Source organism: Podarcis pityusensis (assembly GCF_964106645.2).
Source record: "Podarcis pityusensis genome assembly, chromosome: 1".
Taxonomy (NCBI): Eukaryota; Metazoa; Chordata; class Lepidosauria; order Squamata; family Lacertidae; genus Podarcis; species Podarcis pityusensis.
Window position 1 is genome coordinate 45,012,700 of NC_138028.1, and position 15,220 is coordinate 45,027,919.

The following is a 15,220-nucleotide window of genomic DNA, read 5'->3' on the forward strand; positions in this document are numbered from 1 at the left end:
AAAATTGTGCAAAAATCAGACTGAGTAGCAATTTCCACATACCTATTTCCAATCTTCTTTTTACACACACTGCAAAGTTTTTCCTCTGTGATTATACATTTCACTTGCTGGTGTAAAATCCGTTCCTCCTGTACCTATGGCAAAATAAGAACAAATAGAATAGAACATTCCCACACACCCTGAAGAAATATGAAAATTACCTTCAAAACAGTTAAACTAATTATTGTTGCTGTTTTTGGTATTACAATTTACCAATTTCTCTACCAAACAACCCCCTCACATACAATAGCCCAACAATTGCTTTAAACATTCCCTTTGATAAATATGGAGAAGTAACATGAACAACATACTCTCAGGAATTCAGCATGGAGAAGATTTTTAAGTACTTGACTGAATCTTTTCTTCTGGGCATTTTCTTCAAGGACTTTTTCCAGGAAGATTCGAATTTCGCTAATTTGAGTATTTGCTGGGAGGAGGTTTATTGCCTACAGATACAACCAAAGGGAAATTAATATGTTAGGATTCTTCCAAAATACAGTTCCAGTATTCCAACTTTTCATGGTTGTGAGTATGGGCGGGGGGAGGAATATATCTTGCAAAATTTGGTATAAATAAATTCACAAGTTACGTGTATGTTAACTCTTTAAAAAAACAAATTCTCTGGATACAGCTTAATTTTATTTGCAAAGAAAGTGGCCCTTCAAGCAGCTTGTGGAAGAAAAAGGGGTATTCAAACACAAAAGCTAGTTTATTTTAATGCAATATGCAATAGAGGTTTCTTGCATCATATCTACTCCATTCCACAATGCAGTGTGCTTCATTAAAAAATAATAATCCTTACTTTGGTAGTGTCCAACTTGCTGTGATGAAGTTCCAAAACCTGCAATGCAGCCTGGAGATTGGCTTGAGGCTCCAATAGTTTCATCTTGATTGGTCCCAAGCAGTGAACGCTAGGTGGTGAGAGGTACATCCGGAGAAGAGACAAGTATACCTGTTTGACACAAAGCAAACCACTGTATTTAAAATCCACTCCAAAATGTCTGGGACTAAGTATGCCACCCCACGACAGAGACAGTGCCCATCTTATAACAAAACTCTTATCTTGACCAGAAGCATTTACAACTTTATATAAGCTCTTGTTCAAATGGTATGAACAAGAGTCCACAGCGCTCCTGGGAAAACATTTATTGCAGAAGTTAAAGCTGATCTTTATCTGCGAAAGAAATGCACTAATTAGTATATTGCAACAACCTTAGGTATTTATGCCTGCTAATGGAAGGTATAGTGCAATGCATACGTGTAGAAACAATCCTACTGTACAAAGGTAAAATTACGTAGCAGACATAAATGTGTGAGCGTGCAAACACACCTATTTCCTTGTAAAAATGTAAGAGCCTGCCCATCAGGTCCAGCATCCTGTTCTTACAGTGTCCAACCAGATCCGTGGGAAACCCACAAGCAGAAATTGAGCACAAGAGTGCTCTCCCTCCTGTTCAGCTGGTACTCAGAAGCATTACATTCATACCTCATGTTACGGATGCTTCAGGTTACGTGTTTTCAGGTTGTGGACTGCGGGAAATCCGGAAATACCGGAATGGGTTACTTCCAGGTTTCGCCTCTCGCGCATGCGCAGAAGCGCCAAATCACGACAGCGCCTGCGCAGACGCAGCGCTTCAGGATGCGAACGCTGCGGGTTGCTTACGTGCCTCCATCACAGATTATGTCCGCAACCCGAGGTTCCACTGTAGTACCTCCGACCGTGGAGCCAGAGCACAGCCATTGTGGCTAGTAGCCCTGTTCTACCCTCCATTTAATCCTCTGTTAGCTACATAGCCTCCTGCTGCCCAAGCCACCACTCCTTTTCCCACTTCACACACAACTGTGATTAATGGGAAGAAAGGGGGCCTAATGATGAGGTTGCTGCTGCTCTAGGGACCTATTGTGTGAGGCTGGCCAACTGAAACCACACAAGCTCAGTCATGCCTGTGCAGTAACTGCCTGAAACAAGTTTTGTAGCAATATAATACTAGGAGGCAGATGAAGCTCCTCCACCAGGGGAGAAATGATGGCCTTAGCAATGAGCCTCACTCACCGCTGCAGGGTGCGAAGTTGCTTCAAATACAACAGTATATTTTCCAAAGCAATTTGCTTGGAAATAAGAGATTGCTTGATTTGCACACACACACACCGAGCAACACCTGAGTATTTAAATGACTTGAATACTTATAAAATTTCAAGTCTTGCAAGCTCATTTGTTTCGGGCATAAAATCTTTTACTCACTCCAATTACCTGCCATGAAATTTGTTGATGCTACGAACTATGTAACAGAAACAGGATAATTAAAGGAAGCGTGTTTTGTAAACTCCAAGATAACAGAAAATAAGCTACTCACATCTTTGCTGCCATCTTTGCTTTTGTCGTAGTGTTTGTGACAGTAACTGAAACACAACAGCGTATACAGGAAACTCAGAGTGGCCTCGAAGTCCAGTTTATTTTAAAATTTACATATTTTGACTTATTACCCTACAATTATCAGTGAGTACTGTGCTGCAACCTTCCAACAGTTTGACTTTACCCCCAAAGGCAAACTCTTCCATTGTCTCCCGAGGCAGATGGATGCCTATCAACTGGTTTCTCAGTTTGCAAATTAAAAGGTTAAAAAGGACTGATCACATGTAAGAAAGAAAAATACTTTCCAGGATTAAAACATTTTTCTATGTTATATTTATGCATACATATTTGCACAATGAATCATATCTCTATGCAACAAAACAAACAAGGGTCGCTTGGTAAGTGCACTGCTAATTTCTTATGTTCTTAAGACTGTTAATGAACTGGCTACTAGGACCCCTTTGCTAATAGGCGTCTTACAATAAGACACACAAGGCTCTTTTCCCCCACCTTTCATTTGTTCAGATTAGGCTCATTTCCTTTCCGATAGGCTGTGATGTGTGTGGGGTGCCTGCAACAGTTTCTCTAGTTAGCAGATGTGCCACAAAGGCTGGCGACCCCCGATGCAGAGGGGGACAAATTAAGGTGGGAAATGACTACATTAAGGTGGGAAATTACTACACCTCCCACTTAAACAGGTAAGAAGTTTGCTAAGTTGGTTTGCTTCTTTAAAAACTAACAAAGTGTTACTGTTAAGCAGAGACGTACTTTTCAGCCATTTTTGTATCCTTCAGGATGTGAACATATATGAAGAGAGCTTGTTCATGATTTCCCATCCGTCCCAGCAGCAGAGCACGTTCTTCTAGGAGGCCTGCAGGCAGAACAAAAGTAGCTATTATTGCCTTCAACAGCAACACAATTCTGCAAAGTTGGCTATGGGAATTTGTCATGAAAATGAGTAAGAGGACAAGAGGAAACTAAGCAGCAGAGGAAGATCATCTTTTGTTATAATACCTGGGCAGAAGGAAGAGGAAGAGCTCAGCTTATCCTAGAAATCATTAGCATCACACTGTCGGTTGTTGTTGTTTTTATTCCTCTGTACACCACTTTTCAGTTACCCATAGCTTTTCAAACAGTGAGCATTGTAAACATTGCTCTTCACATAAAACAGTCAATTGTCCTCCATCAACAGTAACAGATATATTTATAAAGGGCCATTATGCAGCATCTCTTCCACAATAGGCCAACACAGACATGCTACCCTAGGCTCCTTTGGCAGGAAGGAGCGGGTGCCAATATAAAATTTAATAATAATAAGGGGAAATCCCTTTACATTACCGAGACATGGATAACTGGCTACATTCTCTTTTCCAGCACTTAAAATGTCTTAATTTTTTTTAAAAAGGACTAAAAAATACGATTCCACTGCAATAGCTATAGCTAATTGCCCCCAGGAATGAAGGAGACCAATAAGGCTGCACCATCTCTTACCATCAAAGGGGAAGTCACTGATGAGCTGCTCAGCATTGTAGCAACTGGAAGTCTCAAGGAAGAAAAGAAGTTTTTGCCGATACTCTCCGAGTTCCCCCTCCTCTTCTCCAGCTGCCACCGGTGGTTTATCTGAAACAGATGGTTAGCATCAGCAAATGTGAAGCCATAAAATGAAGTTATCTGAAGTCCCACTCCCATTAGACAGGAGACCCACTGAAACAAAGATGCTTCTGAACATCTCATGGGAAGTAAAATTTAATAATGTTCCTAACAGCGCACAACTGAGATACATTGCCTAACAGTAGCTACTTACAGTCTGCAATCTACAGAATCACCCTTGTGTTTAAAAACAAAGGTCCATCTAATCCAGCTTCCTGTCCTCACACTGGCCAATCCAACAGTTCTCTCCCCATCTGCAATTGCCAGCAACTGGTATTCAGAAGCATGCTGCCTCCGATTCTTTTATTCAACTACCTCTTCTCCATAGTTTGTCCCATAGTTTCTTATTTTGGCACAGTGAAGTAGACGAAGGGTGAAAATACCTGGAGGAAAAGAGCTGAGATATTCCTTCATTAATCCTTGCACTTTTTCACAGTAGAGCTGAATCAGGCAGTTGTGGAACTCTGAACCAGCCTCTTCCCAGGTTTGGATTATATGTTCCTGTAAATACATGTCCACAACCCATGTATGACAGCTGACCGTAGAAGACCCTGCCTCTTCCCATAAATATTTCAATGTGTGTTCAAGAGAAGCCACTTTTTTCTTCCTTCATATAAACCAGGAATCTTACAAAACCGGCTACATACGTCCTGGATTAGCTACTGCTACATGTTTATAATTTGCTCACCTTCAAAAATTGTGTCAGATAGACCTAGAAGTCTACCTGCTGTTATCAGAACAGGGCATGCAGGTAACAGCATGAGTTCTTACCAAGTACGGAACAGCCAGGTTTTTAAAGTTCTCTATCAAGAAACTGAGGACTTTGTTTCGAGGAAGGGATTCCACTTCAGGAAGATCTTCTGTGAATATCTGCCAGTCAAAAAGGTTGAATTTCACAAAGTTAATTTGTGTACATTTACACTCATTTTTCCAAGGGAAGTCAAACACTTCAATTCACAAGCCCCAAAATGACACACAATATCTTTCTGAAGGAGCAGCAGCAATTAAGCTTCAACCTTCTCCAGCTGAAAGCACAATATACAAACACAGAACACTGCAGGTAAACCTCTTGCCCTATTTCTCTGTATCAGCAAGTAGCATTCTATAGCCAGTGTCCCTATTAAACTGAGATATTGCATGCATTCATGACCTCTACTTATTGACCGGGTTCTGGAAAGGAACTTGCAGCTACTTTGCTTCTTCCTGGTCTTACTATTGTGCCACACTGAACTAACCCAGGGTTTGGCTTAGCACGTCATGTGAACTGGGACTTTTGGTTAAACTCTCCCCGCCCTAACCACAAGCTGTAGTCAAGGTTTGTTCTTGACTGGAAGTTTTTTTCTAGAACTGCTTGCAGCCTTGGTAAGTCATAATTTGGTTTACCAGGTTGTGCAAACCAGGCCACATTCAGCACAGCAACAGGCAATTATTGTCTTCTAAAACCAAACAACGAGAACTGATGCAACTCAAGCTTTGATGAAACCTCACTTAGAGCTACCAACTTCATCCTGTCTTTCAGTGACTGGGTTCAAAAAGCTATTGTGGGCTTGATGTACCCTAGATGTACTTCACAGCTTCTTTTTGCTTTCATTAGTCGACTCTAGACATTACTGGTAAGTAAGGATAAGCAAGATAAGCTTTCAATAAAGTAAGGAAGATGCATTTTTCAAGTACTGCAAAGCTGCTGCATACAAACAGATAATCTGAGTTATTGCTAACTTGTAACTGTGGCTTCTGTCAACATGTTATGGTAGATATTACCATATTTAATCTAACACTCACCTTTTTTGGCCAAATTATGAAAATTAAGGTGTGCATTAGATTCAATGGCAGATTTACATTTGCCAGCAAATACTTTTTTTAGTTTCAAGGTTCTGAAAATTAAGGTGCGCATTAGATTTGATGGTGCATTAGACTTGAGTAAAGCAGCCCTTTATTTACAATTATGATAGCCTTATGAGTGTGAACTAAGCGAGTGAAATATTAGAAGGATCTGCCTAATATTATTTGCTTTACCATCAGTGCAGTCAGTAAAGGTAAAGGTAAAGGTACCCCTGCCCAAAGGCCAGTCGTGACCGACTCTAGGGTTGCGTGCTCATCTCGCTCAAGAGGCCGGGAGCCGGCGCTGTTCGAAGACACTTCCGGGTCACGTGGTCAGCGTGACGAAGCTGCGTCTGGCGAGCCAGCACCAGCGCCGCACATGGAACGCCGTTACCTTCCCACTATAAAGTGGTCCCTATTTATCTACTTGCACTTAGGGGTGCTTTCGAACTGCTAGGTTGGCAGGAGCAGGGACCGAACGACGGGAGCTCACCCCATCACAGGGATTCGAACCGCCGACCTTATGATCGGCAAGTCCTAGGCACTGAGGTTTTACCCACAGCGCCACCCGCGCAGTCAGTAGGCACACCCTAATTCTCTCCACCTTTATTTTCAAATGTGACCAAGTGTGCTTACTTTCAATCCATCTTCAGGAAAGTCTCTAAGTACCCAAACAGAATAGGAGAATATTAAGTTCAAGTTGTCTGTGCCTAGAATAAGAAACAAAGCAAAATGGAATTGAACTAGACTGCAAGCTATAGAGTAAGGTGTAAATGACAACTAGATCCATCACTTTAAAAAAGTTTTTTTTTTTTAAGGCACTTTTTACAAGCTGCCTTGAGTCCCTTTTAGGGAAAAATTACCCTGCTGGGATGCCTTTCTCTGAATATTAGGACATGACTGTTAATGCCACCATAATTTCTAATGCTGCTCCCAAAGAAGCCTATCAGGCTTAAGCTCCATCTCTGGGAGATCAAGAGAACCCACTTCACTTAAAATTTTGGGCTGAGTTGACTGATGTCCACAGGTTTTCATATTTTTACTGTATGGTCAACCAAATTTATGAAACTGACTCATAAATAATTCTGTGAATTATTTTGGAGTGTGGGGTGGGTTTTTCTCATTTGACTTTTGTGAGCCACCACAATCTACTGTATTTGTTCCATGGAAAGGTAGGACAAGATGTGAAAACAGAAAGTATATTCAGCTGCACTCACCCAAGTGTTGCAAATACTGCACGGTCCTCTCATGGCCCTTCAAGGGGGAGTTAGCTTTCTTTGACTGATCCACTAGCACCTGCAAAGCTGCAGAAAAACAGAAGAAAGACCTATTGGGATTTTCCTTTAGTTACCCATGACCAAGGCCCCTCAGTTAATACGAAGAACTGTGTGTTTCGTGCCATGACAAACCAGAAGCAGTCTTCCCTTACATAAACACATACAATATTGTTTGGTGGAGATGAGCATGAAGGTAGATTGGGATCTACTGGTAAATCTCTGGGTGCTTTGCAGTCATGTGGCAAGAATTTCTGAGTCCCGATTGTTTACAGCAGCAACAAAATGACTTTCCCCACCTAAATTAGACTGCTGAAATGAAGAAAACTAAGTAGTATTGGACTTTTGTGTGAAAAGACAGCAAGTTCACCTCAATTCCAGCTCTGAACACAAGTTTTCAGGCTCGGAATGGAATCTGTTCTTTAATTCTATCTGTATGTGGTTTGCATCAGAATCTGGTTGCTGGACAAACTGTAGATCCAACAGGCCAGGAGTCTGTTCACTCTTGAGCAAAAGGTCAAGACAGTACTTTGAATTCTATTATTAACATCCACATGTCTGTAACGTAATATATGCTACTATGACAGCTTCTTGCATGCTTCCTCTTTCTCCCCCCCCCCCCCCGCCTCTGGGAATTTATTTGTCTGCCATTCCCTATGCTGTTCTGCCCTGGATATGGAAGTATTGGGAAACAAAATGCCCTAAAACCAGTTCCCTCACAGAAGAGCGTAGCAGCAGCAGCAGTAGTAGAATGGCTATCCAGTAAGAGTTAATTGACAGAGAAACATGAACAGCACAAAATGATAAAATTTACAGCATCAAGAGTATCCTTTTGATGTAGCTTTGTCTTTGCCCTATGAAGTCATTTGATATTGTAAAGTTGCAATTAACTAAAAAGTTAAAATAGTGTAATACAAAAGGTCTGTTGAGATTGCAAACTAAAGGGTCCCCTCAACGCAGCTGCCCCACCCCCACCCCTGGCTTCAAGTACTAGAAAGCACTCCTCATGCCATCGTTATCTATTTTTATTCACTCAGGCTTTTGATAACTATGGCTTCTATGTTGGAGTTCATCTTTTAGTGGGGTGGGTAGGAGTTACATTATGTTATTGGGTGGGCATTTTAAATATTTTGTATTATCTGTTGTTTTAACTTTCTGGTTTCCACTGTTTTTACCAGTTGTATTTTATCTTAAGTCACTCTGAGACTCACTTTTTTTGGTAAAAGGCAGCAAACAAATGTAAATAATAATAATAATAATAATAATAATAATAATAATATATTCAAATCCTGAAACTTGGTGTTAGCAACTGTCAGGGAACTGCCATCGGAAGGAAGGGAAGTGAAAGGGCTCACACAGGTTGGGAGAGACTCAGCAGCTGAAGAGGGAACCAGTAGGGGGAGAGGAGCTGAGCTGAGGGAAAGTGAGCGGGAGGGATGGCTCAGAGACACTTCCAGCGAAAACAGTGGGGAGGTTTCAGGACCTCCTGTAGGGACACCCACTCCTCGCCGGAAACTGTCACGCAGAGAGTCCAGAAGACGTGTTTCCGTTAAGGAGCTTTTATGTTGGAAGCGATTCCGAAAGCAACCACTGTCGGAATCTGCCAGCGACTGACGGAGCCATGTTTAAGGGGCTCCGTTACAGACAGAGGTTTGCAAACTTGACCAAACTCTGAGGGACTAGGATTTTACACACAAGCAGCTCATCGTCCCATAACAGCATTCCGACAGACTCCGTGAGCAGCTTGTGCAGGAGAAGGCATCATGAGCAACCCAGCCGGAACCGGAGAAGCAGGAGCTGGAGCGGGTCCAAGCCTGGAAGAAAGGTACCGGGTGTTGGAGGTCCAGCTAGCGCTGCAGACGGCGAGGCTTGAGGAGAGGAGGGCTCAGGATGCAGACAAAAAGGGGAAAGACACCCAGCTCGTCAGAAAGGTACCAGGATTGGTGCAGAAGTTTGGGGGGGAGCCCAAAGACTATCATGGCTTTCGGACAGAGATGCAATATGCCCTCAATCTGCAGTTTGATGAATTCCCTGACGAGGAATCACGAGTGGCTTTCGTGATTGGGCATCTTGAAAAGGGGGCGAGAGACTGGGTTAGACCCCTGATGGCAGCGAATAGTGACGTCCTAAAGGACACGATGAAGTTCTTTCGCGCCATGGATCTGATGTTTTCCAGCGATATTGAACAGGGAGTGGTCCGCAGACAGTTAATGGCTTGCAAACAGGGGAGCCGATCTGTCCGTGAGTACTGGACTGAGTTCACCATGTTGATCCATAAATTGGGGTGGGATCTATCGGCGGAACCCATTCAAATGCTCTTTGAAGAAGGGCTTTCTTCGGCTGTGAAAGACGAACTTTCCCGGGCGCCCAGGGCGGAGTCTATGGACCAGCTGACCAAATCAGCGCTGACCATAGGAGCGCGCCAGGAGGCGAGAGCATTGGAGAGGCGGGAAGGGAAGGGGGAACGTTGGAAGGAGTTCCGCATTCCAGACATTCCAGAGCCAACTTTCCCGCCGGCAGAGCCGATGGAAATCGGAACAGCGCGCGCGCGCGCAGTTTCAAAGCCCAGTGAGGGGGGAAAGAAGGAGGGAAAAGGCGCCCGGAAATGCTATCTCTGCCAACAGCCAGGTCACTTTGCCAGAGTCTGCCCCCAGAGGAAGGAATGGCAAGGGATGGTAGGAGCTGTGGAGGGAAGAGAGGAAGAAATACCGAAGCAAGTAAAAGCCAACGCCTGGCTGCCACCGTCGGGGCACAGCAGCCAGGCCAAAGAGCAGTGAAAGTGCCCACGCCAGAACCTCCTAAACCCGCCCTAGTGATAGAAGTGGCGCTAGAGCTGCCAAACGGACACCCTCTAAAGATAAAGGCGCTGTTGGACTCAGGCAGCTCCTGCAATTTCATGAGCAAAGAGTTTGCAGCTGAACACCAGATACAGACGATCCCTTTAAGCAACCCCCTGCAGGTGACCACGATCGATGGCAGGGAGCTGTTGGGAGGAGAAGTCAGCTTGCAGACCGTCCCAATGATAATGAAGGTGGCAAGGCACACCGAACTGATAGCGTTTAATGTGGCCACCTTGGGAGGAGCTCCCATTATATTGGGGATGAGCTGGCTAGCGTTACATGATCCGCTGGTGGGCTGGCATCAGAGAGTGGTTTCTTTTGGTTCAGCACATTGCTTAGAACACTGCAAAGAGGGAAAGGGTTTGGCAGGGGCCCAAGCCACCCTAGCAGGGACTGAAGTAACGGAGAACGTGAAGGTACCACGACAATACGCAGATCTCCGCGACGTCTTCAGCGAAAGGGAAGCTGACCAACTACCCCCGCATAGACCCTTTGACTGTCAAATCAATTTACTCCCTGGGGCACAGCTCCCTGTAGGCAAGCTGTACGCCATGTCAGACAGAGAGATGCAGGAGCTAAGAGAGTTCATTGACAAGAACCTGAAGAGAGGGTTCATCAGAGAGTCCAGGGCGGTGGGGGGCAGCCCAGTGTTTTTTGTGGATAAAAAAAACACGAACAAGCCGAGGCTTGTGTGTGACTTCAGGGCCTTAAATGCAGTGTCAGAACCAGTGGCTTTCTCTATGCCCAGGATTGACGATATTTTGACAAGGGTCAGGAAGGGAAACTGGACCTAAGGGGGGCGTACAACCTGATACGAACTGGACCTAAGGGGGGCGTACAACCTGATACGAATAAGGAAGGGGGATGAATGGAAAACCACCATGTTCACCCCTTTGGGGGCATTTGAATATTTAGTTATGCCCTTCGGCCTACAAGGAGGCTCCGCGTGCTTTCAATCGTTTATGAACCACGTCCTGGGGCCTTTGCTTTACAAGAATTGTGTGGCCTTCTTAGACGACGTGTTGGTGTATTCTGAGAATGAGGAGCAGCATGTGAGAGACGTCAGAGAAGTGTTGAGCAGGCTGCAAGCCAACCAGCTGTGGGTGAAACTGGAGAAGTGTCAGTTTCATACCAAGGAGGTGGAATTCCTGGGGTATCGCCTGTCAGACAAGGGATTGGCCATGGATCCCGGCAAGGTCCAGGCGGTGCTGGAATGGAAAACACCCAAAACAAGGAAGGATGTGCAGAGGTTCCTAGGATTTGGGAACTTCTATCGTAAGTTCATCCGAAACTTTGCCCACCTGACGGCGCCCATTACGGACTGTCTCAGCAGTAAGAAGAAGTTCGTTTGGACTGAGGAGGCGGAGCGAGCATTTGAGGAACTAAAAAGGGCCTTCGCCTCGGAACAACAACTCCTGCACGTGGATTTACAAAAACCGATGAGAGTGGAAACTGACGCATCAGACAGAGCGATTGGGGCGGTGCTTCTGCAGCCAGGGAAGGAGGAGTCAGAGTGGAGACCGTGTGCCTTTTTTTCGCGAAAGCTGAACAAATCCGAGAGGAACTACACGGTGTATGACCGAGAACTACTAGCCATTCATGAGGCGTTCCGGAGATGGAGGCACCTGCTAATTGGCGCACAACATAAGGTGCAAGTGTGCACTGACCACAAGAACCTAGAGTATTGGAGGACGGCACGAGTGCTCAACCAACGGCAAGTGAGATGGGCCCAGGAGTTCTCCAAATTTAACTTTGAGATTTGTTACGTGCCAGGCCCAGAGAACATTAGGGCGGACGCTCTCTCACGCAAACCTGAATATTTGGAGGGGGAGGGAGCACCCGAAGAGAGACATGTCATTCCAGAGGACCGCTGGGTGTGTGGGGCGGCATTGGTGGGACAAAGAGAACTGGTAGAGGAAACAGAGAATGATGAATACGCCCAGAATAAGCTCAGAGGTCTTAGGGGTGAGGGAGAGGAACCAGGGGGTTTCGAGGAAAGAAATGGAGCTTTGTATTACAAAGGGGCACTGTATATCCCTGAAGGAGACTTAAGGGGGAGGGTACTCAAGCAGTTGCACGACAGCCCCACGGCGGGGCATTTTGGACAACACAAAACCATGTGGTTGGTCACCAGGGAATTTTGGTGGCCTAAGGTGAGGGAAGATGTACGGGAGTATGTAAGAGGGTGTGAGCAATGCCAGCGAGCCAAAGGGGAGAGGCGGGCACCGGCGGGGCTATTAGAACCCTTACCAACCCCAGAACGACCTTGGGAGGCAGTGTCGATAGATTTTATGACTGATCTGCCGAAGTCCAAGGGGAAAACAGCCATCATGGTGGTGGTAGACCTACTAACAAAGATGTGCCACTTTGTAGCCTGCTCGCATGCAGTCACGGCGGAAGAGACAGCGAAGTTATTTGTAGAACACATTTTTAGGTTGCACGGGGTGCCATTGAGGGTGGTCTCAGACCGAGGAAAACAATTTACTTCCAGGTTCTGGAGGAAGCTCATGAGCTTACTGCAGGTGGAGGTCAACTTTTCGACTGCCCGGCACCCTGAAACCAACGGGCAGGCGGAAAGAGCAAACGGGGTCCTCCAGCAATACCTGAGGTGTTATGTCAATGACAGAGAGAATGACTGGGTAGAAAAGTTGGCGCTGGCGGAATTTGCCTACAACAATGCCGAGAATGTGTCCACAGGGATGAGCCCCTTCTTGGCTAATTATGGGTGTCATCCCAGGGCTTTCCCAGGGGGAGAAGGGGAGAGATGGAGCGTCCCGGCAGCCGAGCATTTTGTAGAAGAAATGGAAGCAATCCATCGTCAGCTCCAACTCAACTTAGAAAGGGCGAAGGAAGAATACAAGAGGCAGGCAGACAAGAACCGAAGGGAAGGTGAAACCATAAGGGTGGGAGATAGGGTGTGGCTGTCAACCCAAGGGTTGCCGTTCAAAGGAGGTTGTAAGAAATTAAGACCCAGGAGATTGGGTCCCTTTGAGGTCATTCAACAGGTCAACCCAGTGGCTTTCAGGCTCCGGTTACCCAACCACATGAAACTGCACCCAGTATTTCACAGGTCGTTACTGTCACCGTATGAGGGGGGACGAGAAGGGATGGCCACTCGGGGACCGGTCATAGAAGAAAGGGAATGCAGCAGCCATGTGGCAGAAATCCTCGACGCCAGGTGGAAGGGGGATCAGGTGGAGTATTTGGTAGCGTGGGAAGGAGAACCGGAGTCAGAAAACACTTGGGTAATGGCAGAAGATATCAATGACGAGGTATTGATAGAAACGTTCCATCAAAGGTTCCCAAGGAAACCTCAGCCTGTGGAGAGGTTCCGGAGGGAATACTTTGGGACCACCGATGAGGAGGAGGAGTTGGAAGGATTCTCGGACTCGGAAGGGGAAGGGGAGATGGACTCTGAGGAGGAGGAGTACTTCGAGACCAGGAACCGCAACAGGTGGAGAGAAGTGTTCGGGACATCGGAAGATGAAGGAAGTTCATTCCGGGGTTTTGCCTCCTCACCGCCCGTAGAGGAGGGGGCGAGAGGGGATGAAGGGGGCCCTGGAGGGGAGGTGGATGTCAGGGAACTGCCATCGGAAGGAAGGGAAGTGAAAGGGCTCACACAGGTTGGGAGAGACTCAGCAGCTGAAGAGGGAACCAGTAGGGGGAGAGGAGCTGAGCTGAGGGAAAGTGAGCGGGAGGGATGGCTCAGAGACACTTCCAGCGAAAACAGTGGGGAGGTTTCAGGACCTCCTGTAGGGACACCCACTCCTCGCCGGAAACTGTCACACAGAGAGTCCAGAAGACGTGTTTCCGTTAAGGAGCTTTTATGTTGGAAGCGATTCCGAAAGCAACCACTGTCGGAATCTGCCAGCGACTGACGGAGCCATGTTTAAGGGGCTCCGTTACAGACAGAGGTTTGCAAACTTGACCAAACTCTGAGGGACTAGGATTTTACACACAAGCAGCTCATCGTCCCATCACAGCAACCTACGTGTCACTTCCGTCCCTTCAAATGCTGGTGCCCCTCCGTGTGTCTCCCCACAACTGAGAGACCATAAATGCATAGGGCCAACCTGCTCCACAGGTATCACTGACCTAAATAAAAGCACATCTAAGGGGCATTAGGAAAACGTGCCCCAAACAATATAGCAGCTACATTTTTTGAAGTGACCCAAATGGCAGAGGTCATTAAATAATACTTTTGGGCACCTTTTAGCCAGGATAGATCTAAGCCAGATAGATTTACAAGGTCTATCTTACCGTATTTTTCGCTCCATAAGGCGCACCTGACCATAAGGCGCACCTACTTTTTTTGGGGGGGGGGATTCAAGAAAAAAAATATGCGGCTCTTGGGGGCTTTTGTGGGAGGTGGGGGAAGTGAGAGAGCCTCACTCTGTCCCTTCCCCCACCTCCCGCAAAAGCCAGGGATAGCCGTGCGAAGCCTCCCCAGGGCAGCGGGATGAAGGCTCGCCGCTGCCCTGCGGAGGCTTCACAGGCTACCCCAGAGCTGCTCAGGAGCTTGTCGGGGCTGGCGGGGGAAACCCAGGTTCCCCCCCAGGCCCCACGGACCACACATTCGCTCCATAAGACGCACAGACATTTCCCCTTAGATTTTAAGAGGAAAAAAGTACGTCTTATGGAGCGAAAAATACAGTACATACCAATTGATTCCCACCCCACAGAATTTACCTTTCTCATGCAGACCTTTCTTCTCATACAGTATGATCAGCTCGCTGTATTTGTGAGCTTTCTTGAGCACATGCTCACTTTCCTCTATGTGGCAGTGATTGTTCTCCAGTCGCAACAGTGGTGCCACTAGGGCCACATTGGTCTGTCAGTAAGGAGGAGCAATTTGAGGGAATCAGAAACAGTTTACTATGAACCAAAAGAGGCATGCATTTAGAACCAGAAAAAGGAAGATACTTATTACAAATCCAAGTATTTAATTAAAAACAAGTCTTCGCATGTAGTAGGGCTATGTACTTATGTGCTTAAACTAGCAAAGAGCTAGTTTGTTAATCTTTTATTCCATTTTTTTATTTTAAAAAAATTAAGCAAGGGGAAACAATAATATTCCAGGGTATTTACTCTCCTCCTAAAAAAACCCACACAGGCACTTTCCTTCATATTCAGATTTGTATCTCAAACAACCAGACAACCGGCCCCTTTTCTTGTTTAGTAAGAGATTGCCATATTAAGAACAATCTACCATTTTCGCAAACAACAGAGACCAAATGACAGTT

At 45.9% G+C, this 15,220-nt stretch overlaps 1 protein-coding gene across 2 annotated transcripts in view; it reads right to left on the reverse strand.

Annotated features, from left to right (window-relative positions):
- The window catches only part of VPS39 (VPS39 subunit of HOPS complex), a 34,004-nt gene that overhangs the window by 2,707 nt on the left and 16,077 nt on the right, over positions 1-15,220 (reverse strand). For both annotated transcript variants that reach the window (XM_080996567.1, XM_080996566.1), the window contains 11 exons: positions 14,667-14,808; positions 7,081-7,167; positions 6,500-6,573; positions 4,814-4,912; positions 4,426-4,543; positions 3,884-4,012; positions 3,161-3,263; positions 2,394-2,439; positions 842-991; positions 351-485; positions 43-134 (listed from right to left, as the gene is read on the reverse strand). In XM_080996567.1, the coding sequence (XP_080852693.1) occupies positions 43-134; positions 351-485; positions 842-991; positions 2,394-2,439; positions 3,161-3,263; positions 3,884-4,012; positions 4,426-4,543; positions 4,814-4,912; positions 6,500-6,573; positions 7,081-7,167; positions 14,667-14,808 (1,175 nt within the window). The remainder of the gene's footprint in view (positions 1-42; positions 135-350; positions 486-841; positions 992-2,393; positions 2,440-3,160; positions 3,264-3,883; positions 4,013-4,425; positions 4,544-4,813; positions 4,913-6,499; positions 6,574-7,080; positions 7,168-14,666; positions 14,809-15,220) is intronic.